We start from the raw sequence: 21,454 nt of genomic DNA on the forward strand, positions 1-21,454 counted from the left end.
TTCTCTCCTCAGAGCCTCTCACCACCTTCTCAGTTCACAGGGTGAAGATGCCATGAGGGATGATTTCCGTATGGGTGCGGCTGCCGGATGAGGGCGGAGGCCTGTATCTTAGAAGAGCCATACCGGGCCATCAACGTCCACACACTCTCCATAAAGGATGGATGAGCCATCAGTCCAAACCACCCCACATGAGAGGCTCGGTGCAACGGGACACTGAAGGGAAGGTGGCTGAACGATGGACCCAAATTAACTGGACAGAGGGCACTGGCCCCAAAGAACACATCTACGTGACTCCAGGGTTCCTGGACCTCACACCGGCAGGCCGCAAACCACTAATATCGTCCCACACTTTGGGGTACGCTCTACATTGACGTTCTTCCGCTTGTCAAATTCACGTTGCTCAGGCAGCGTGCATCTCTCAGGGGCCACTGGAGAGACTCATGAGCACTCGCTTGGACATTCTGGCCTGGAGAGCCCGAAGTGACCGGCACACCTTGCCTCTACCTCCCCCCCCCCAGCCTACCTTGTAGTTCTGGTGGGACTCAAAGTTGGAGAGTGGAGTGTTGCAGGCTGTCGAAAAGGGCATCACCTTCACCCCTCGGTAAACCAAGCCTTTGTCATACAGCTGGCGGAACACCCACCTGGGGGAGGCAGGAAGCCCATCACCTTTACTGGGTAATGGGAAGCCTGCCTGGCCCCGTGCCTCCCCACCAACAAGGATACATCTGGAGCAGCGAGGGAGGCGCATAGCCCACAGCCACAGGGCTCCAGGGGCCTAGCCTCCCTCCGCTGCCACTTCTCTATCAGCCTAGCTAAGGGTGGATGCGGGACAGCGGCCAACGCTTCCCTTCTCCAACTCACAGTTCCACGTGCTGAGGAAGGCAGGGAGGGGCTAAGGAAGCTGAAGGGCAGGCTCAGGAGGAGGGAGGAGCAAAGCCCGACGACCAGCCCCAGAGGCCTCCAGGGGAGTCCAACAGCCTGGCAGGGAGGCCCAGCCCCGGCCCCGCTCAGCACAAGCCCCAACTAAGTATCCGGGCCCAGGAAAGTCCCAACTCACCAGACCGACTCCATGAACTGGGGGTACAGGGTTTTATAGTCGTTCTCAAAGTCAATCCAGCGGCCCAGCCTGGAGATGGTGACCTGGCAAAGCAGGAACGAGGTTGTCAGTGAGCAGCGGTGTTTGCCATTCTCCAGAATTCCCCGGGCTCTTATCTGCCTACAGGGGTGACCCGGGGACCGCCTGCTGGTGTGGATGTATGCACATGTGTGTGCGTGCGTGTGCGTGTGCACGCTTGGGGACCTGCCACTAAAGGAGGGGAAAGAACTGGAAACTGCAGGAACGACTGAACAAGTTGTGGATTTATGTGATTGGACAGACTACTACTGTAACATAAGAATCGATGAGCTTATTGATTTTAGAAAACCTGGGGGGGGGGGGGCAGCTAGGTGGCGCAGTGGATAAAGCACCAGCCCTGGATTCAGGAGGACCTGAGTTCAAATCCAGCCTCAAACACTTAACACTTACTAGCTGTGTGACCCTGGGCAAGTCACTTAACCCCAATTGCCTCACTAAAAAAAAAAAAAAAAAGAAAACCTGGGAAGACTTGCACGAAATAATGAAGAGCAAAATGAGCAGAACCAAGAGAACACTGTACAGTAACAGCAATTTTATTTGAACAAATTTTGAGTGAATAAGTAATTCTGACTGTTGTAAATTCACAACTTTATTACATATTTAAAAGGAATAGCAAATTGTATATAATCAATTACAGTTTTCATGTGCAAACACTTTTTAAAAAAAGTCTATTACGGAAACGCTTGTTTTATTTCATAGATTAACGATGAAATAACATCTTTAAAAATAAAGGAGAGTCCAGAGACTTCCTGCTAAAGGGCTGGCGGGGGGGGGGGGGCTGTTTCAGGAACTCCCTGCTAAGGGGGCAGTGGGTGACCCAGGGACCTCCTGCACTCACAGCAAACTTCACAGCCGATCCAAAAGAATACTGGACCTGGGTCCAAGAACTAGCTTGCCCGCTGCCCAGCTCTGTGATCCCCCATGTGTGACAACAGTGACACAGAGGAGTGCTAGATGGCACGGCACCATAGAAACCAGAGCTGCCGTCATCACTACGACTTCATTACAAGGATAATGGTCCCTCTCTCCCTCTCCCTCCCAGTGGCACAAGCTCTCTCGCACACATCAGACACCAGCAGGTCTCCCGACACACACACTCAGCACTCAGTACCTTCCACTCGGCCGAGTAGCGCATCACAATCCCTCGGCATTGCCGATTGTACTCGGCGATGCCCATCTTGGCCACGTCCTCTGGCCCTTTGATTCCCAGGGACTTGTCGATCTCGTATTCCTGAAAAGAGAAGCCACAATGAGGAACGAGCCTGGCTCCCATTCCGTGCCATCTGGGGTCTGTGAAGGGGCTCCCTACTAAGGCTCTAGAGCCACAAGACCCAGAAAAATCTACATTCCCCTGGGCCAGGAGAGGCCCCAGGGAGCACGTGGGTCACAATGTGGTGTCAGGTGGCCAACAGAAACCCTCGAGACGCTCCCACTGAGGCCAGACGTGCATGGACGTCCTGATGGTGGTGGCTGAGGGAGGGGGCCAAGCATACCACGGGTAAACCGTGGCAGTCCCAGCCAAATCTTCTGTCCACGTGGAATCCACTCTGGTGCGCGTATCTGGTGACGATGTCCTTGATGGTGCCCGCCAGAATGTGTCCGTAGTGAGGAAGCCCCGTGGCAAACGGAGGCCCATCATAAAAGGAAAATCTGTGGTGGACAATGAGGAGAAAAGGGATGTTGTTCTGGGATCTCAGAGCATGTCTGGCCTGAAGTCTGGAGCCAGAGCACACAGCTAGGGAAAAGGACCAAAAGCCAGACTCGATGACAAACCACTAGGTGCCAAGTACCCCGTCTGTGTGAGGCCAGACCCTTGGGGAAAGAACCGGAAACTTCTCTCGAGATGGAGCAAAGCTGTGAATGGGGACGTGTCCGTCAATGAGCATGGAGAACAAGCTCTGCTTTGGTGACTCAGAGTCCTGTGGCCTGGGGCACCCAAGGACAGGGCAAGAGAGGGAGGGAGCCCGGAGCAGAGAAAGGAGGGCCTGGAAACCCTCCCCCCAGCAAGGGGGCCCCTTCAGGGCTCGGGACAGGCCCCGACTGGCGACTCTGAAGAGGCCAGCTCTGAGCTGAGCTGAAAAGGTCTGAGGTGGCCGTGAGGCCACCCGACGGCTGCTTGTCCATTTTCCTTTCACAAGAGAAATCCACTCACCTGGGCCTGTTTTTGGACTGCTTAAGGCATTCCTTGAAACAATTAAAGCGTGTCCAGAACTCCAAGATTTTCTCCTCCTCAGCAGGAAAGCTGATGTTTTCTGGGACCTGTTCAACCATTTTGTTCCTAGGGAGATAAAGGCTCAGTGTTACTCTGTTACCTCAAGCACAAGGCCCTCTGTCATCCCCCAACATGTGGCCATCAGTGGGGGTTCAGCACGGACAGAGGAGCCAGAGTCTCAGTCCGGCAGATCGATTCCATGGCTGGCTGGCCAGGAACGCGAGCCAAAGGGAGCAGAACACACATGCCACGTGGGGCCCTCACACTAGAAAAAGGGGGCGACCCTCAGCTGGGTCCAGGGTTCACAGGGAGCCCTGGGCAAGAATGCTGCCAGATGACAGACAGCAGTGGGGCTCAAGGACCCACATCACTGTATTCCCGGACCCTGCCAAGAGCCCAAGGACTGTGCCGAACAGAACCGCTTCCCTAGGGGTGACATCTCCTGTCACTGACCAGCTGCGGCTTAAATTCAGGAAGCAGCGTGGCCCAGAGCCGGGCATAGAGCCAGCAAGACCTGGGTTCAGATGCTGCCCGACGTTTCCCAGCGCCTCTGTAAAATGAGCGTGCTCCTGAGCAGAAAGCCCTTTGCAAACAGCTGCCCCGTATTTAAACCTTACAACGAGATCTCCCTTTAGAGAAACACCGTCTCCCATTTAAGGGCGTTAAAAGCACAGCAGCTCTCACCATGCCTGGGTTGTGAGCCCTGAGCACAAAGGACACCAGGGGGTGGAGGCTGGAGGCCTTCCCCACAGGGAGTGAGCGCTCCTTCCTTCCTCCAAGTCATTCCATCCAACCTGAGAAGCATTTATTAGGCACCTCCTGAATACAAGGCCCCGGCCTCCGGTTCTAGGCCACAGCCACTGCCACATCCTCCCTCACACCTACACATGCAGCGCTTGGCCCTGTCCTGATGGGGTGGGGCTTTGGGAGCTGGTGCAGAACACAGGGGACCAGATCCTGGCCACACCGCCGCCCCTCCCTCTTTCCCAGCCTAGGGCACACATAAGGGTCCGGCCCAGGAGGCAGAGAACACAGGAGGGGGAGCTAAGAGCCGGGGCAGAGGCCAAAAACCCCCCAAATCAGACAAACTCCCAGCATTTTGATGCCTGGGTCAGAAGATCACATCCAAATGCTTCCTGGCCACCGAATGGGGGCTTGGCGCTTCAGCTGACCCTGAAAGGGCCTAGGGGGCAATCTGCAAGCCTCCTGACCGCCAGGCGCTGCCTTGAGGCCCTGCCCCTCTATGCCAGGCTCTCAGCCCCACCCCAGCCCCCAAGGGCCCCTCCTCCACCTAACACTCTCTCCATTCTCCAACCCCCCCCCCCCCAAGGCACTGCCAGGGCTTCAGCTCTGCCTCTTGGACCTGGCCCCCTGGGCACCAGCTCCTCCCATTGCCTGTTTTTGCAGAGAAACACAAGCTTGTAGACTTGGGCCTCCATGAGGACCGCAGGTGCCAGAGGTTAAGTGACTTGGCCAGGGTCACACTGTAGGTGTGGGCAGCAGGATTTGAAACCAGATCCTGCTGAGTGCTTAGTGAAAGCCCATCCTGGGGCCTCTGCCCAGGGCGGAGAAGTCGGGCCTATGGGGGACCAGGAGGGCCCAGTCCAGGTTAAGCCAAAGGCCAAGACCGGACGATGCAGCTGCCCCTCACCCCACGCCAAGCTCTGGTTCCTTCCCTTCCAGGTGTGGGGTTCAACAAATACAGACCTCTCCCCCCATGGCTGCGCCAGCCCCCATGGGTGGGACCACGGCCGCCGGATGACCCCCCCCCCCCCGGCCGGGCTGCCGGATGACCAGCCTGACCAGCCCCCGGCCGGGCCGCCCCGTGGGGCCTGTCGCGGTGACCGGGCTGTGGGGGCCGCCGGGTAGGCGCAGCCCCCACGCATACATCACCGCCTTCCTCTGGGCCCCTCCTCGAGCCTGGACAGCCGCACTGACCACACAGCGTCCAGGAAGCGCGGGGCCCCCGCCCGGGGCCGGGCACAACGGGGGAGCTCGCCCGACCCTCCGGGAGGGAAGAGAGTAAAGTGTCTGCAGAGCCGTCGGGCCCGAGTGCGAGTCCTGCTCCGCACAGGCCGCGGGGGGTCTGGGGGTGAGCAGGGGGATGGCAGCGGCCCCGGCCTCCGCCACCCGGGGGGGCGCTCTCATTAACCCCACTTTACACAAGAGGAAACTGAGGCAAGCAGCGGGAAAGCGGCTAGCCTGGGGGGGGCCGGGCAGGACTTGAACTCCAGCCTTCCGGGGGGGGCCTCTAGACCGAAGGTTACACCCGGGGGCACCCTGACTTGGGGGGGGGGGTAGACCTCTGACCAGGGCCGTGGTGCCAGGCCGCCTGTCAGAGCGGGGACCCCGGAACCCGGGGGACGGCGCGACTGAACCCCTCCACGGGGAGGGGCCCGGTCCATGCGCAGCGCCGGGACCGCGGCCGGGTGCCGAGGAAGGGCCCGAGGGGGAGTGGGCCCCAGGCGCAGCCAGACCCGGGCCCGCGCCGCCCCCCCCGTCACCGCGGCCCCCTAGAAAGGTGGAGAAACTGAGTCCGCTCCCTCGCCAGGCCCGGCCGGGCCCGGGACTCACCTGCGGGCGCCCGGCAGCCGCGGAGGCCCGTGGAATGATGCAAGGGGAGCAAAGCATGAGCGGAAGCGGAAGGGCGGGCGGGCCGCCGGCGCAGCCAATCAGCGCGCAGGGCCGAGGCCGTCCAACAACGCGGCAACCGATTGGTGGAGCCGTGTCCTGGCAACGGCGAGGACGCCGGCGGGGGGGTGCGGGGCCTCGCCTGGGAGGGCGGCGGCAGAGGCGGCAGTGGCAGCACAGCAGATGGGGCAGGAGGGGCAGCAGGGGCGGTAGGAGGGGCAGCAGGGGCGGCAGGAGGGGCAGCAAGGGCGGTAGCAGGGGCAGCAGGGGCAGCAGGGGCGGTAGCAGGGGCAGCAGGGGCAGGAGGGGCAGCAGGGGCGGTAGGAGGGGCAGCAGGGGCGGCAGGAGGGGCAGCAAGGGCGGTAGCAGGGGCAGCAGGGGCAGCAGGGGCAGCAGGGGCGGTAGCAGGGGCAGCAGGGGCAGGAGGGGCAGCAGGGGCGGTAGGAGGGGCAGGAGGGGCAGCAGGGGCGGTAGCAGGGGCAGCAGGGGCGGTAGCAGGGGCAGCAGGGGCGGTAGCAGGGGCAGCAGGGGCAGCAGGGGCGGTAGCAGGGGCAGCAGGGGCAGCAGGGGCGGTAGCAGGGGCAGCAGGGGCGGTAGCAGGGGCAGCAGGGGCAGCAGGGGCGGTAGCAGGGGCAGCAGGGGCAGCAGGGGCGGTAGCAGGGGCAGCAGGGGCAGGAGGGGCAGCAGGGGCGGTAGGAGGGGCAGGAGGGGCAGCAGGGGCGGTAGCAGGGGCAGCAGGGGCGGTAGCAGGGGCAGCAGGGGCGGTAGCAGGGGCAGCAGGGGCAGCAGGGGCGGTAGCAGGGGCAGCAGGGGCGGTAGCAGGGGCAGCAGGGGCAGCAGGGGCGGCAGGAGCGGCAAGGGTGGAATTCACAGCACTCCCTAGCTCTGCCTAGAGCGCATGGAGTCCGGCCCGGCCCCGCCCCCCCTGGGAGCTTCCCCTTCTGAGAAGGAAGAGCATCAGCAATCATGGTTAACATTCACATAGCCCCGGACCAACAGGACCCCATGGGGAGGTAGTGATGCCCAGGGCCACCCAGGGAGTGTTTGCAGGCTGCGGCCCTAACCACTGGCCTTCCCGATGGGGGGGGGGCGGGGCGGGCGGGGTTTCGGTGTGTCTGGAATCAAGGACCTGGTAAGGAGGGCTTCCCCCTCCATTCTGGCCATCTCCCTCACCCCTGGCTGGCCCCTGCCCACCACAGAAGCAGGGCTGCCTGGCACACCTGACCCAGAGCTCCCACTGGATCTGTAGGTGCCTGGAGTGGTGTAGTGTGTCCAGGCCACCCCGAGCACATGCTGGGCCTTCAGAGGCTGGACTGGCCCCTCATTGTGGCCCCTCCTTCCCGGCTGGATCTTCCACTTCTTCAGGACAGGGCCCCAGGCACTCAGCCCAGGGGTGAGCCAGGCCACCCCCCCCCCACTTGACTTCCAGAGAGCTCAGGCCCCGCCCCCCGCCCCCCCCGCCCCCCCGCGCCCCCCCCCCCCCTCAGCCTCCGCAGCTCCCAGGGAGGTGGCCGAGTGGCAGAAGCCCAGAGAGAGGTGCCATGGGGCAGGCCCATGGCTCTGCTCCCCAGCATTCCCCCTCCCCCACACCCCAGGCTGGCTGGTGTGTCTGGCGTGGCCTCTCCTCTATGCCTCAGTTTCCCCGACTAGGCTCAGGAGGGCTGGGCTAGCCCATGTTCCTATCTCCTCCTGTCTCCCACAGCCCCTCCAGTAGAAGTGGAGCCCCAAGGGCTGCCCCAGGCTCTCACCTGTCTCAGCACCTGTAGGTCAGTGACCGACTCCACTCACCCACTCACCCCCACCCCGACAACCATGAGAGAGACTGTCTTGTTTATATTTGTATAAATGACGTCAGGAGACAGGCCACTTTTGTACAGTCATAAATAAATTAAGCCGTCTTCTTTACACCAGAAGGTCAGCAGAGAACAGTCAGCAGAGGTGTGTGGGCAGGGGGCTCATGGCGGTCGAGCTCGAGGACCACTTTCAGCTTCTTATAAAATGAACTTTGTTTCTTCTACCCTAACGGAGACGACATCACATTCATCCACAGAGCGGCCCGGCAGATTGTTAAAACCTGCCTGCCGAAGCCTCCTTTGCCAGGGGGAGTCTGAAGACGGTGGCGGCCCCTTCTCCCTGCAGCGTGGCCTGGCAGGGTCCCCACGGCCCTGGGCCCATGCAAGGTCAGGCTCTTTGTCTCCTCCCTGTGGGGCGGAGGAAGCAAACCCGAGGAAAGGTGGAGAACACAGGGACCCTGGGGGCAGTTGAGCAACCCAGACACCCCAGGGGCCTTCAGAGAGGCCATATCAAGGTCCAGGCCAGGGCATACATCCGGGGCAGGGCTCCTGGCTCCAGAGGGGACCCTCGGCCACCACTTCTTAGCGGCGCTGGAGCTGCTACTGCCAAAGGAGGCCTCGAGGACTGGTCAGGGCCCCCTCTACGGCTTGGCTCTCCTCCGGGCCGCTTTGTGTTTCTTCCGGCAATCCTAGGGCAACAAGGGCAGCTCATGGAGACTGGCTGTCCAGGGCGCTGGGCGGGCCCTCCCTCCCGCTCCCCCCTCCCTCCCTCCCACTCCCCCCTGCCTCACCTGCAGCAGAACCAAGGTTCTGGATTCCCAGTCCTCGCTGCTGGGCTGGCTTCCTGAGCCTCGCCAGAATAAGCCAGGACCCACTAAAGAGAAGGCAGAAGACAAAGCTAACAAGACTTTCCCTGCAAAAGCGGCCCTTCCGCCTCCGGTGACCCCACGGGTTCCCCACTGGAGCCATCCGGCCTGTGTCCAGACCTCGAGGCAGGAGGACCAGGTTCCACCCATTCTGGCCACTCAGCCACATACTCCCTCAGCCTCAGTTTCCCCTTCTGTAAAAGGAGGTCCCTCCCAGCACCCTGCACCCAGGGGATCCACTGTTCCCACTATCAAGAGTGGGCTCCCGGCGGCAGGGGGATGGCCGCACCCCCAAAAGGGCTCCATTGGAAACCGAACACGTGCCAAGTGCGTTCAGAAGCCTTCCGAGCTGTGGTTTTGGGGACACGTGCATGAGGGCAGCTGGACACGCAGGGGTGCCTGAGCTGACGGGGCCCTCCCCCTTGCTGGGACTGTGCTGGGGACTCTGGGAGCTGCCGCCTCCCTCCGAGATCTGGGCTCCCCCGAGAGGGGCCGCTCTCTTTGTTGAGGGTTTGCAGAAATCCCCCCCACCCTATCCAGCCTCTGCAAGCCTTTGCCTAGTCTAGGAGGGGGCCCAGCCTTACCACACAACCTGTCGTCACTCTCGGAGAAAAAGAAGAACCTGCTGGTTGGCCTTTCGGCAGCCGGGACATCCCTGGAGAAACAGAGAAGCTTTTCAGGCACCGGCAGCCTGGCCCGGCTGAGCATCTTCTTCTGAGGTCCCGCCTCACCAGCCAGGCCAAGGCCGACCTCTTTGGGGATGCCGGAGCCGGCTGGCCTGGCCTCTGCAGCACAAGAGCAGGGGACCCCAGCTGCCCTCCTCCAGCAGGCCCCGGGCCGCCCCACCCACGGTCAGGGAGGGTGGCAGGACGTGATCCAAAGTAAGAGACGGCCCCGTACCCAAGGTGAGAAAGCCAGGCCCCATCACGCCTTGTGACTTCTGTTTACAGTCGTCATCAGCAAATCTAAGGGGCATCAGCCAAAGGTGCCAGAAGAGGCCGGGAAGAAAGCATGCCCCAGGGGACCGTGGGTCAGGACACACTGATGTGTGTGTGTGTGGGTGTGTGTACGCACGTGTGTGTAAGGGAGGCTCTATGATGCCCTGCGGATGGAGGGGGCCCTGGCATCACACAGGCCTGACTGAGGGTTGGTCCCCCAGCATTCCCTCTATGGGCGTGGACACGAGCGGGAGGCCCCCAGGCCTCATCCTCTCCAAGGAAGCCTGAGAGCATATGTGACTGCGCCAGAGTGCAAGGACCCTCCCACCGCGGCTCAGGACCTCCCCGGGGGGGCAGCTATCCCCCAGCTATGTCTGCCATGTGTCTGATCACAGAGCAGATGCCGGAACTCCACTCGAGGTCCCACAAAGCCCCCCTCCCGGGCCCAGTGAGCACGGCTTACTGCGGCCTGGCCTCTCCTCCGCTCCCATCCACGGGTTCGGCCTCCTCCTCGTCCTCCTCCGAGCTGCTGTCCTGGAATCGGGGGTCCAGCTGCCAGGCCATGCGCCCCGCCGGCCGGGCTTCCGTCTTGTAAGGTTCTACACACAAACGCAAGGGGTCAGGGTGGCAGCTGGGCGGCGCCTGGGGAGGGGGAAGCACCCACTGCCCCCCAGGTGGCTGAGCTGCTTGAGACCGAGGGGGAAGAAGTGACCGCACAGCTCTTTTACCTTCCTCGACCTCTCTGAGGTCTGGGCCGAAGAAGGAGAAGGTGAAGTCGCCGAGGCCCGTGGCGGGGTCCGGGGCTGCTGGCGCCGCAGTGGGCCCTGCCTCCATCTCCTCGGGCGCCTCATTCCAGGGGCCGGCAACTCCCGCTCCCGGGACTGGCTCCGAAGCCCTGAACCTTTCCTTGAGGTCAGCAGCGATGCTGTGGTACAGGTCTTGGGACACCTGGGGCAGCTTCTCAGCCTCCTCCCTTTTCTTTCTGCGCTTGGCTTTGCTGTGGCGGAGAGAAGAAAGCCCGCCACATGTGTGACGGTGTGACGCAGGGTGGGGGGAGGGGCCCTCTCCACGGAGGGCAGCCCCTCGGGCCTGCTGAGGAGAAGCCAAGGGGCCCAGGCCCTACCGGGGTCAGTTGCTGCCACGAGCTGCGTGTACTTTACTCTATGTTCGTCAGCAGGCTTTGTTAAGCACCTACTGTGTGCCGGACCCTGTGCTAAGTGCTGGGGGTACAAAGGGGCAGAACCACCCCTGCCCTCTAATCCATGGGGGATATGCACAAAGCAGCGACACACAGGATAAAAGGCGAGGTCAGTGGCAGAGCCAGGGGGAGGGTGCCCCCCCCACCGTAAGATGCTGGGGAAGTGCTTGCAGGGCAGCGGGGAGCCCCTGGGGATTCTTTAGCAGAGGAGGAGCTGGGCCAGAGACAAGGGATAGGAGACGGAGGACGGACCCCAGACGGAGACGAGTGACCTGGAGCCTGTGCGGCTGACTCCAGGACTGAGCATCGGGTCCTCTCTGCTCCCCAATCCCTCCCATTCCCAACCTCACTCCTGATCCAGGTGCCCGACACCTCCTGCCCTCCAGTGTCACCTGGCCCTGCAGCCCCCCACCAGTCAGCTCCCACGTGCCCTTGCCTCTCCTCTGCCACCAAAGGGACTGACCCAAGTCCTCCACTTGATCAATGCCAGCGGCTCCTTTCAAGTCCCTCACAAACCGGCCCCCCCTCCACGTACTGCCCCACCCTGCTGGACATCCCTGCTCCCCCCTCACACGGCAACTGTCCTGGTTTTCTCCTCTGCGCTCCCCCTACTGATCTCCACATCACACCATACCCCCTCCCACCGAGGGGAATCCTTCGCTCACCATGCCCCATTACCCACCCCCTACCCCCAGCCTGGTGTCTACTGCCTTTGTCTGTCTCTCTGCATGTCCACGCATACTCACACTTGTACACACTCACCCCCCACATGCACACCCATAGCACTCAGACATATGCATGTGCACAACACACATGCTAGCAGCGCACACACACAGGAAATACCAGTGAGAAGAAAGAAATGGGTCTGGGGGGAGAGAACCTGGCTGTCTTTCCCTTAGCCATCATTTGAGCCTTTGCATCCCCTTGCCCCAATACTCAGCGCCTGTAGCCAAGGGCTGCTCAATAAACACTGGTTAATGAATGCGACCCGTCAATCAACAAGCACTTGCCAGGAGAGCAGAACATCTGAAGGCTCTGTGGTAGGTGAGCTCAGGGGCTCTGAGGGGCTGCTGCCATGAACCACCTTGGGGGCACACCTCGAGACCCCTGCCATAGGAGTGAGTGGGGGCAGGGGCAGGCGTTTACCTTTCCTTTTCCTCGAGGCCGACTTTCCTTTCGAACGTGGCATGGTCCAGCCTCGTCGGATCATAGCGGACGATGTTCCTGCAGCCAAGAGCAGAGGGGTCAGCGGCAGCACCGGGAGGTGGCCACCCAGGAAGGAGCCAGGGCGGGATCGGGGCCCAAGGCCCTCACGTCACAGACGCTCCGTGCCCGGAGAGCACCCCTGATGGACGAGAACTGCGCGGGCCTGATTGCCCCCTGCCCCATCACAAAGGGGAGCACGCACCTGAACTGCTTTGCGGCCCTCTCCTCTTTGTTCAGTTTCGGCGCCTGGTGGCTGACGTGCAAAATGTTTTTTATCACCTCCATGTTTTTCTTTTTCTCAGCAGCAAGCTCCTCTTCCTCAGCCATCCCTGCTTCTTTTACCTCTGGAAGACAAAGTGGAGCCTGGGATGTTAGAAACTGCCCTCGGGCCGAGGCCAGAAGCAGACTGGGCCTAGTCGGGCCTCGCCCCTCCCTCCGGCAGCCACCTCCCTCCCCTGCCCTCCACTTCCTTGGGAGCCGCTCCAGCGGCCTCCTGAGATGGCCTCGTCTGCCCCGTGCCATTGGCGTGTCCTCTCCCCACCCAGCCCAGGCCCTGGCACACAGTGGCTACGGAGCAGAGCCGGCAGCTGCCGTGGCTGAACCCTGGAGCTCTGGGGTAGAGAGGCCCAAAGGCCCGGGCATGCCCCCGCCCCACCCCCCACCTCGCATCCCATACATAGAAAGAGGCCCTGAAGCCACACAGGCGGGAAAGGGGAGACAGAGCATCGCATCTGGGCCAGGAACCTCTGGCTGCCACTCAAGCTCTCCTTCACCTGCTCTTGGCCCACTTCCTTCTCTGGAAGATGGGAAAGCTTCCTCCATCACAAGGGGGACAAAAGGGGCCGGCACTGAGGAAGAACTTGTGGATGTTCAGTTATTTCAGGCCTGTCCGACTCTGTGACCCCACTGGGGTCTTCCTGGCAGAGACACTGCAGCGCTTTGCCATTTCATCCTCCAGCTCCTTTTACAGACGAGGAAACGGAGGCAAACGGGGAAGTGACTTGCCCGGGACTACATAGGGAAGAAGTGTCTCAGGCCACATTTGAACTCGGGTCTTCCTGACTACAGGGTCAGAGCCACCTAGATGGCCAAGGAAGAACTGGTAATGTCGAAATAAGGGAATGTTTTTGAAAAACTCAATGATGAATGAAAAAAATTGAGATTTCAATCTCTATTAAAGTCACATCGACATATTTTCTTGGTCTGTGGAAAATAGAATCAATCTTTGGTTCAGCGATTTTCCCCCAAAGGCCAGCTGAGGTAAGGAACATCTCACATCCTATGGGACAACAGACTAACAAAAGCCACCTGGGACCCAGGACAGGGTCAAGAAGGAACGGTTCACCATTTTTACAACCAATGCCTCTGATAAAGGCCTCATTTCTCAAATACATAAAGAACTGAGTCCTGTGTGACCCTGGGCAAGTCACTTAACCCTCACTGCCCTGCCAAAACGAAACAAAACAAAATAACAACAACAAAAAGAACTGAGTCAAATTTTTAAGAATAAAAGTCATTCCCCAATTGAGAAATGGTCGAAGGATACGAACAATTTTCAGACAAACCAAAGCTATCTAGTCATGTGAAAAAAAAATGCAAATTAAAACAACTCTGGCCACCACGTCACACCTGAGTGGTTAATATGACATAAAAAGAAAATGATAAATGTTGAAGCTGTGGGAAAATTGGAACATTAACACCTTGTTGGTGGAGCTGTGAACGGATCCAACCATTCTGGAGAGCAATTTGGAACTCTGCCCAAAGGGCTACAGAATTGTGCATCCCCTTTGATTCAGCAATACCACTGCTAGGTTTATATCCCAGACATCCCACAAAAGAGCAAGACCTATTTGTACAAAAATATTTATAGTTGCTCTTTTTGTGACAGCAAGAACTGGAAATTGAGAGGATGCCCATCAATTAGGGGAATGGCTAAACAAGCTGTGGTATATGGTGATTTAATATTGCTGTGCTATAAGAAATGATAAGCAGGATGACTTCAGAAAGGCCTGGAAAGACTCGTATGAACTGAAATATAGTGAAGTGAGCGGGACAAGACAGCAATACTGCTGGATGCAGAACTGTGAATGGCTTGACTGTTCTCAGCAATACAATGACCTTAGACGATTCTGAAGGACTTATGATGAAGCATGCTACCCACCTCCAGAGAAAGAATTGATGGGAGTCTGAATGCGGATCCAAGCAGACTTTTTCTTTCTGGGTTTTTGTGTTTGTTTTTTCCCACAACATGACTAACACGGAACCATGCTTTGCATGACTGCACATGTATAACCTACATCAAATTGCTTGCTTTCTCGATGACGGGGGAAGGGAGGGAAGGAATTTGGAACTCACAATTTTTAAAAATGTTAAAAATGGTTTTTGTGTGTGATTGGAAAAGAACAAACCAAGGCTATTTCAGAAGGGCTCCTTGGCTGACGTCCTGCCCAGGGTCACAGGGTCACTGAGGTCTCTCCTCTGATGCTCCCTGGAGGCAGAGGCAAAGCTGGTTTCTTCCCAAACTCTCCCTTCCAGGCCCCTCCTGTCCTCCACCTGCAGCCATCTCAAGAGCCTTGCTGCGGCATTAGCCACCTGCACATGTCTCACCCTCCACCCACTTCTCCAAGGAACAAGAGGCAGCAGAGACAGGGAGTTGGGGGTGTTGGGTCCAACGCCACATGCTAAGCACGTGACAAAAAGCTGGGGAGCTTCATGGGGGCACAGGCCCAGGAGCCAAGAGAAGAATGGGCCGTCCTGGGTGCTCCAGCCTGGGGATCCTTGCTTGGTGATCAAACGAGGAAGGACCAAACAGAGCCATTCCTCCAGGAAGATGAGCCCTGTCTGGCCGTCAAGGGAAAAACCAAAGAAACTACAGGACTCACCCTCCTCCTCCTCCTCTTCTTCACTATCGGTTTCCAGAAAGCGAGCGTCCATTCGAAATCGGTCATCGGCCCCAAAGTGAGACTGCAAGCTCATGAGCTGCCCAATAGAAGACAGAGAGAGTGAACCACCTGACCCCACACGGGGACAGAGACAGCACCAAGGGATTAAGGGACTGGTCCCACAGCCCTGTCCTAGGCAGCACTTGAACCCAGCGGGGCCTTGGGATTTGCAGACCTGCCTCTTGGGTCCCAGGTAACTCCTCCTAGCCACATTCTGTGTCTCTCACCAAAAACAGAATCGCAAAAGTCTTGCTCCCTGTAACAAGTGCTTCCTCACTCAGCAGAATTCTCCATGGTCAAAGCACATGAGTCTTAGTGCACAGTTAACGAGCTACCAATTAAACAACGATTGTGTTTCTGCTCTCGTCACTGACCAACCTTTTTCCCAGCTTTGCCTTCAAACTGGGGTTTAATCTGGAATCGGGCCTCATCCCCTTCACTTTCCTGTTCTTCATCCTCGCTGCTCTCAAAGAGTTTTCCAGAAGGTTTGCTGGCCAAATCCTTAAAGAAATAAAAATAAAAATAAACAACACACACACGTTTAAGAGGAAACAGCAACTCGTTACTTTCTTGCACTAAAATTTTCTGTCTCTGCCTGTGTGTCACAGAAACAGGATGGTTAAGAATCCTCCAGCCTCTCTTTGAAAATCAAAGGGACACAGGAGGGATGAGACCTTCCTGCTCCCCAGCCCAGCTCCTCCTTGGGCCCTGAGCCAGCATGGCGTGTCCTTGAGAGGTTGGGAGGATGGGGGGAGGCATCATGGAGCAGAGATGTTAGCTAAGTCTGGAAGAAGTCGAAGGAAGAAACTGGAGGCGGCTGATGCAGAGATGCAGGGGGAGACCGGAAGAGGGGGAAGGGGAGGACCACGCACACCAGCATGAGCCCATGGGACAGTCAACAGCATCACGGGCCACGGGAGGGGCACCTGGCTGACCGGACAACCCCGCTGGCCAACTCCGTCACCTACTCGTTTGACTCCATTTCCCGCATGAGGGTTTTCACTGCAGTCATTCTCTCCCATTTCGTCTTCACTGTCTGAGCTGAACAGGATGTGGGTGGGTTTGTTTGCTGGATGGCCATCCTGGGGAAACAGGGAGGCATGAGGGAGAACGTTACTAACTGTAGACTGTCCCCCAAGACCACGTACCTGGCTCCCCAGGAGAAGGGGAGCCGGGGGGGGAGGGGGGGGGCTTGTTTTGCGGGTCCCGTTCTGAGCAGCCTTCTCATTTGCTCATTTACAAGACAAGCCAAGCCAGGAGAACCCGCTGATCCCTGGGCTGCAAGGCCAGTGTAGACTAAACCAGGGCTTCTTAAGCTTTCTCCCCCAGCGACCCCTTTCTTGCCTGAGAAATCCTCACACGACACAGAGCATATGGCATAGACATACAGAACCTTCAACTGCTGCCAAATTTCTCGCAGCCCCTATGTGGGGTCACAGCCCAGTTGAAGCTTTGGACCAAAGTGAGTCCCCAAGGACTCATGATGGAAAATGCCCTCCAAACCCAGAAAAAAAAGAACTACGGAATCTAGATGCAGATTGAACCATACTGTATTTCTGTTTTGGGAGGTTTTTCCTTTTTGCTAATTCTTCTTTCACAGCATGACTAAGGCAGAATTATGTTTAATGGGATTGTGCATATATAACCTATATCAGATTACTTGCTGTCTTGGGGAGGGGGGAGGGAAAAAAATTTGAAACTAGAAATCTCATAAAAACCAATGTTGCAAACTATCTCTACACATAACTGGGAAATAATAAAATGCTTTTATGGAAAAAAAAAAAAAGCTTTGGGCCAAACATAAGACCAAGATGCCCACTCCAGAGAGGGCAAAAACACAGCTCGCTAATGCATTTCACCCTTATCTGGGGCTCATAAAGGCCTAAGGGTTTGAGGGGGCGCCTGAACCCAGCCTCGGGGGAATGTTTCTGCCTGCCTTTACAAGGAAGACACTGACCAAGCTGGACAGAGCGCTGTGAACCAGCTGCTTCTGCAGTTCCCGTTCTCGCCTCCTCTCCTCCAAGGCTGCCAAGCGCTTTTGGTTATCCTGGGAGTTCTTAGGAGGGCTGATGGCATCGGCCGGAGCCATACAAGGCGGGCATTCAGGCTCCCTCTCCCGAGACCCCTTTGGGTCCTTCCCTTGCACACGGGAAGACACTTTGAGGGGTTTCTTGGAATGTATTTTCAGAACTGCTGGCTCGCACTTGGACTCTGGACCTGCGGGAGGCCCGAGGGCCACGGCCCTGCTCCTTCCTGGCTTGGGGTCTCCCATTTCAGCAGTGCCAAGGCCTCCGTTGCTTCCCAAGTGCATCCTACAAGTTTCTGCACGAAGAGTCGAGGGTTTCCTAGTGCCCAGTGACGACGGACTCCCTGAACTAGAGGGGGGTGGCCGCACAACACAAGGCTGGTCTCCATCAGCTGGCTGCCTCCTTGGACGTTTTCCAGAAGCAGGTGGAAGGTCGTTTGCCCCATCTGCTTCCCTTCCGACCTGGGGTGGGGACGCTTCATCACTGGAGCAAGGATTTGAATCACAGGCCTCTTTTCCCATAGAACAAACAGGAGATGTTTCCTGCAGTAATGGACTCTGGGACTTCCTCTGGGTGGTGACAGCTCTGCTTGGCCAGGGTCTTCTTGGTGTCTCCCCTCCATAGAGGGCTCCCACACCTCTGAAAGCCTTAAACTTGGACTTTGACATACCTTCCTTCAGGGGGTCCCGGTCACTGATTTTCTCTTCCCCTTCTAAGAGGGAAGCCAAAATGTCTTTGGGATCGATGCAGCGGGCCCCTTTTCTGGGAGCCTTCTTAGTCTTGTGGCCTGAGCCCATGTCCTGGGTCGCCGGGAGAGCCTGCTCAGTCCAGGTGGCATTTCCCCCTGGACCCTGGGCATCTCCGTTGGCCAGCTTTTCTAAGTCAGCCAAGGTGAGGTCAAGGCGATAGCAGTTAGTCATCATGGATTCATACTCCAGTTCTTCCTCAGATTCGCCGCTCCCGGATCTGGGGGGGGCCCTCGGCAGCTGTTGAGGGAGAGACTTCATACAATTCGCTGACTCTCTTTCGCTACCTGGGGAGTTTCCCCCTTCATTTGTTTCCGTATGAGGACAAGAAGATGCCCGTTTTGTTCTACTTTTCTGAAAGTCCTTCTCTTTCCGTTTGGATCTCTCTTTTGGTGAGAGTTTCTGCTCGCTCTCGCTCTTCTCCCTGTTGTCCCCCCGGGCAATGATTTCATCTGTGTCTCCCGAATCATAGTCTCGCTCATCTTCGGTGAGATGAGCGGCACTGTTGGAGCCAGCGGCCGAGGATCTTGGACGTTTCATGCCTGGCTTGAAATCAGCAGTGACCACTTCAAAGGAATCCCTTTCAGGATCACCTGTGTTGGGAAAGCCTGTCCTCTGTGACTTCTCTTCTGCTAGCAAGGCCTTCGTTTCTTCTTCAGAGTCCCCGTCATCATCAGACATGCTGTTTTTGCTTCTGACGATGGGCGACTTTGAGGTCTGAAGAAACCACGCTTCCGGCTTCTGAGCATTCTTCTGTTCAGAGGACACTGGCACAGGAAAGTCAGTTGGCTGCGAATGTGCTTTCTGCACCTGTGGCTGCTGGGCTGTGCTTGGAGGGCCTGGAGATGGCAGCTGGTGACGTCCCACAGCCTTGGATGGGAGGCAAGGATGGCCTCCCACCTTCCCACTCTTAGAGGGATGGCTTCTGAAGGCGGGAAACTGTCCTTGTCGCTTCTTACTCATCAGGTCATCTCCTCCTTCCAACTTCCAAGTGAGATCAGAAATGGAGACGGTATTTGTGACATCTTGTTCAAACTTCTTTAGGTTGTGGCAATATTTTGAGGGATCATATTTTAAGACGTTAGGAAAAGTTAAGGTAAAAACGAAAACTGTTTAACAGAAACACAAAAGTTATGCAAAACCTATGAGTGTGGTCCTAGGGATGGGACCCCGAGTCTGGCTTTCATTTACTCATCTGCTTATGTGGAACAATCTCTCAGATTCTCTGTACCCCTAAATCTCAGACATTTTGCATTATGTGTGGCTTACATACCCACATGAGCAAGCAGCCATCACTCTGGGCTGTGTGAGGGTGAAGGTGGAGTCCAGCAGCCCCAAGTGGACCCTTCTAGCTTCCCAAAATAAGAAGCATGGCCCAGGGTGACCCGACGTCAGGAGTGGTGTCCTATGAGACGACACCCCGAGTGAGGCCAGCCTAGGGGTCCAAGCTGGGTCTCCAAATGGGATGATCACCTCTTCCATCTCCTTCCCAAAGCATTCCTTGCTGACCATGGCGTTTCCCGGAGAGATCACGGAAAACACTCTCTGCCCCAGACATTTGATCTTCCCAGAGAACATTCATCACCAACCTAAGACCTAAATCCCACGTACCCCTTTGCCCTGAACCCACGATACCCAATGGCTCAGCGGCCTTGACTTTCTGCCTAAGTTTATGTTGAGTCCCTGGGGCCTGTAGGGTCCACCCCGAGGGACTCAACTGGTCAGTCCCAGACCGCCGGAAGCTGGAAGGATCCTTGGGGACCAAGGGAACAAGGCTCCTCTGACTGCACCTGGCCTCAGGCCCCGAGCTCCTGCTCATCCCCTCTGTGGCCAGGGGAAGCCCCACGTCCTCTCTGGAGCCTTCCTCCAGCCCTCCCATGCACACGGTCCCCTCGGCTCAGGGTCCCTGTGACCAGTCACGGCCAGCTGGCCACTGACCCCCTGCTGGGGCTAACTGGGAGGAGCGACCACCAGACCCTGGGGTAAACACGAGTCTGTCAGTGGTGGGGGATGGGAAAGGATATCTTGCGACTGTTCTGGCTTCGAAGGTGAAGGACGGGCAGAACTCTCCCAAACTTACTCACGACCCAGTCCTGGAGAAGAAAGAAAACCAACGGGTTCAGCAGCGCAAAGGGCGCCCCGAGACCAGCGGCGGCAATGACAAACGTGGAGAAAGACCGCGGAGAGCTGATGCAGGGGGGGGCACCCCCACACCCCCTTCCCCAGAACGAGACTCCTCCCCGCGGGGCCCACACCCACCTTGTGTCCTGGGACTTCGGTCCCGGGCACGGCCCTCATGTGGAGCTCCGGGGCTCTCTTCTCCGGGGCGGCACCGGGGCTGCGCCGCTCCTGCTGGGCTTTGGCTTCTAGCCTCTCCTTGGCCAGCCTGAAGCCCCCCAACCGGACGGAGGAGCGAGGTCAGCCCCGCCCCCAGGAAGCCCACCCCCCCCCCACCCCCCAGCTGCCAGCTGTGGTACAGGGAGCTGGCAGGCCAGGCCCCGCCCCCCCCGAGGTGCCCGGTCATGCCCCCCCCCGTTCCCGGTCATGCCCCCCGCCCCCCCCCGCGGTTCCCGATCATGCCCCCCGCCCCCCCCCCGCGGTTCCCGGTCATGCCCCCGCCCCCCCCCCCGTTCCCGATCATGCCCCCCGCCCCCCCCCCGCGGTTCCCGATCATGCCCCCCGCCCCCCCCGCGGTTCCCGGTCATGCCCCCCCCCCGGTCCCCCCCCCCCCCCCCCGGGCACCTGTGCAGGAAGCTCTCCCGGGCCGGCTGCACCCGCAGCGTGCCGCCTTTCCAGGCCGTCCGGTTCAGAGCCGACATGCCTGCGGAGACACGGAGCCCTCCTCTGTGCCCGGCCGGGGGTCCCCGCGCCACGCGGGCTTGGCTGCCGAGGACCGTGGCCCCCTCCCCCTCCGAGACCCCCGGTCACTCACATCTCCTCAGCGCCTCCTCGGACAGCCGGACGTTGGCGTAGGCGAAGGTCTTCTCGGGCCGGCCTGAGGAAGGAGCGCGGGGGCCGGTCACGGCTCCGGCCGCCTGGGGGGGTCGGACCCGAGCCAAGCCTTGGGGGGGCTGGAAGGGGCACTGGGGGCTACGGGCCGAGCACACGGCCGGTGCTTACAGGGAACGCCTCGGGGGGAGGCGGCCCAGGCCCGGGGGCCCTGCTGGGAGAGAACGCGGCGGGGCCCAGGGGACGGAGGGCGAACGACTTGCTCCCGGGGGCCCTGGGGAGCCGCGGGGGCTCGCCCCGCCCCCCCCGCGGCCTTACCGAGTTCGTTCACCCGAGACACGAGCTCCACGGAGCACACCTCCCCGAAGCGGCCCAGCTGCGCGCGCACGTCGTCCTGCGTGACCGAGGGCCCCAGGCCGCCCACGAAGAGGCGCCGTTCTCCCAGACCCGCTGCCATGGACGCCTTTGCTCCCGGAGCCTCGTGCTTCCGGGCTACGTGCTGCCGACGTCCGGTCACGTGGCGGCGCGGCTCTCCGTTCTCTTCCCTCCGCTAGCCAAAACCCCGTTCTCGCGTCCAAAGTTCCGGAATCCTACGGCCGCCTAGTCGGCTTCCCTGGTCCCCGACTGTATCTCTGTCTTCTCTGGGTCTCCTCTGGTGTCTTCGCTGCGACTCGTGATGACGGGCCGCACTTAACTATGTGCTAAGTTGTGGAGACCACGAACGTCAGCCTGGCTCGGTTATCCAGAGGGAAGCAAAATAAAGAGACACCTTTCCCCACCTCCTCTTCCTCTGCCCACCCCGCTCGTACTC

General features: G+C 59.0%; 3 protein-coding genes and 1 non-coding gene across 4 annotated transcripts in view; all 4 read right to left on the reverse strand.

Moving 5' to 3' along the window:
• The window catches only part of IARS1 (isoleucyl-tRNA synthetase 1), a 30,412-nt gene extending 24,375 nt beyond the window's left edge, over positions 1 to 6,037 (reverse strand). Inside the window, exons 1-6 of the mRNA XM_043975129.1 lie at positions 5,922 to 6,037; positions 3,288 to 3,413; positions 2,629 to 2,785; positions 2,247 to 2,366; positions 1,058 to 1,140; positions 524 to 641 (exon numbers count right to left, since the gene is read on the reverse strand). Of these exons, the coding sequence (XP_043831064.1) occupies positions 524 to 641; positions 1,058 to 1,140; positions 2,247 to 2,366; positions 2,629 to 2,785; positions 3,288 to 3,406 (597 nt within the window). The 5' untranslated portion in view covers positions 3,407 to 3,413; positions 5,922 to 6,037. The remainder of the gene's footprint in view (positions 1 to 523; positions 642 to 1,057; positions 1,141 to 2,246; positions 2,367 to 2,628; positions 2,786 to 3,287; positions 3,414 to 5,921) is intronic.
• LOC122754018 (vegetative cell wall protein gp1-like) lies at positions 3,489 to 7,270 on the reverse strand. The gene is made up of 5 exons (XM_044001973.1): positions 7,199 to 7,270; positions 5,922 to 6,867; positions 5,055 to 5,860; positions 3,714 to 3,976; positions 3,489 to 3,612 (listed from the first exon to the last, which is right to left on the reverse strand). The coding sequence occupies exons 1-5, from the start codon at positions 7,268 to 7,270 to the stop codon at positions 3,489 to 3,491; spliced, it is 2,211 nt and encodes a 736-aa protein (XP_043857908.1).
• Positions 5,178 to 5,311, reverse strand: LOC122737858. Its single transcript, XR_006354610.1, has one exon. It is a non-coding gene; the product is annotated as a small nucleolar RNA SNORA84 (small nucleolar RNA).
• Positions 7,271 to 7,796: 526 nt separating the features above from the next.
• NOL8 (nucleolar protein 8) lies at positions 7,797 to 21,406 on the reverse strand. Its single transcript, XM_043979481.1, has 16 exons — positions 20,962 to 21,406; positions 20,627 to 20,689; positions 20,437 to 20,515; positions 19,954 to 20,080; positions 19,719 to 19,787; positions 16,879 to 18,774; positions 15,890 to 16,003; positions 15,300 to 15,422; positions 14,862 to 14,958; positions 12,182 to 12,323; positions 11,920 to 11,997; positions 10,304 to 10,572; positions 10,039 to 10,174; positions 9,222 to 9,292; positions 8,563 to 8,645; positions 7,797 to 8,460 (listed from the first exon to the last, which is right to left on the reverse strand). The coding sequence occupies exons 1-16, from the start codon at positions 21,098 to 21,100 to the stop codon at positions 8,413 to 8,415; spliced, it is 3,534 nt and encodes a 1,177-aa protein (XP_043835416.1). The 5' UTR covers positions 21,101 to 21,406; the 3' UTR covers positions 7,797 to 8,412.
• Between the last annotated feature and the right edge of the window lie 48 nt (positions 21,407 to 21,454).

The sequence above is a fragment of the Dromiciops gliroides genome, chromosome 1 (genome assembly GCF_019393635.1).
Source record: "Dromiciops gliroides isolate mDroGli1 chromosome 1, mDroGli1.pri, whole genome shotgun sequence".
Taxonomy (NCBI): domain Eukaryota; kingdom Metazoa; phylum Chordata; class Mammalia; order Microbiotheria; family Microbiotheriidae; genus Dromiciops; species Dromiciops gliroides.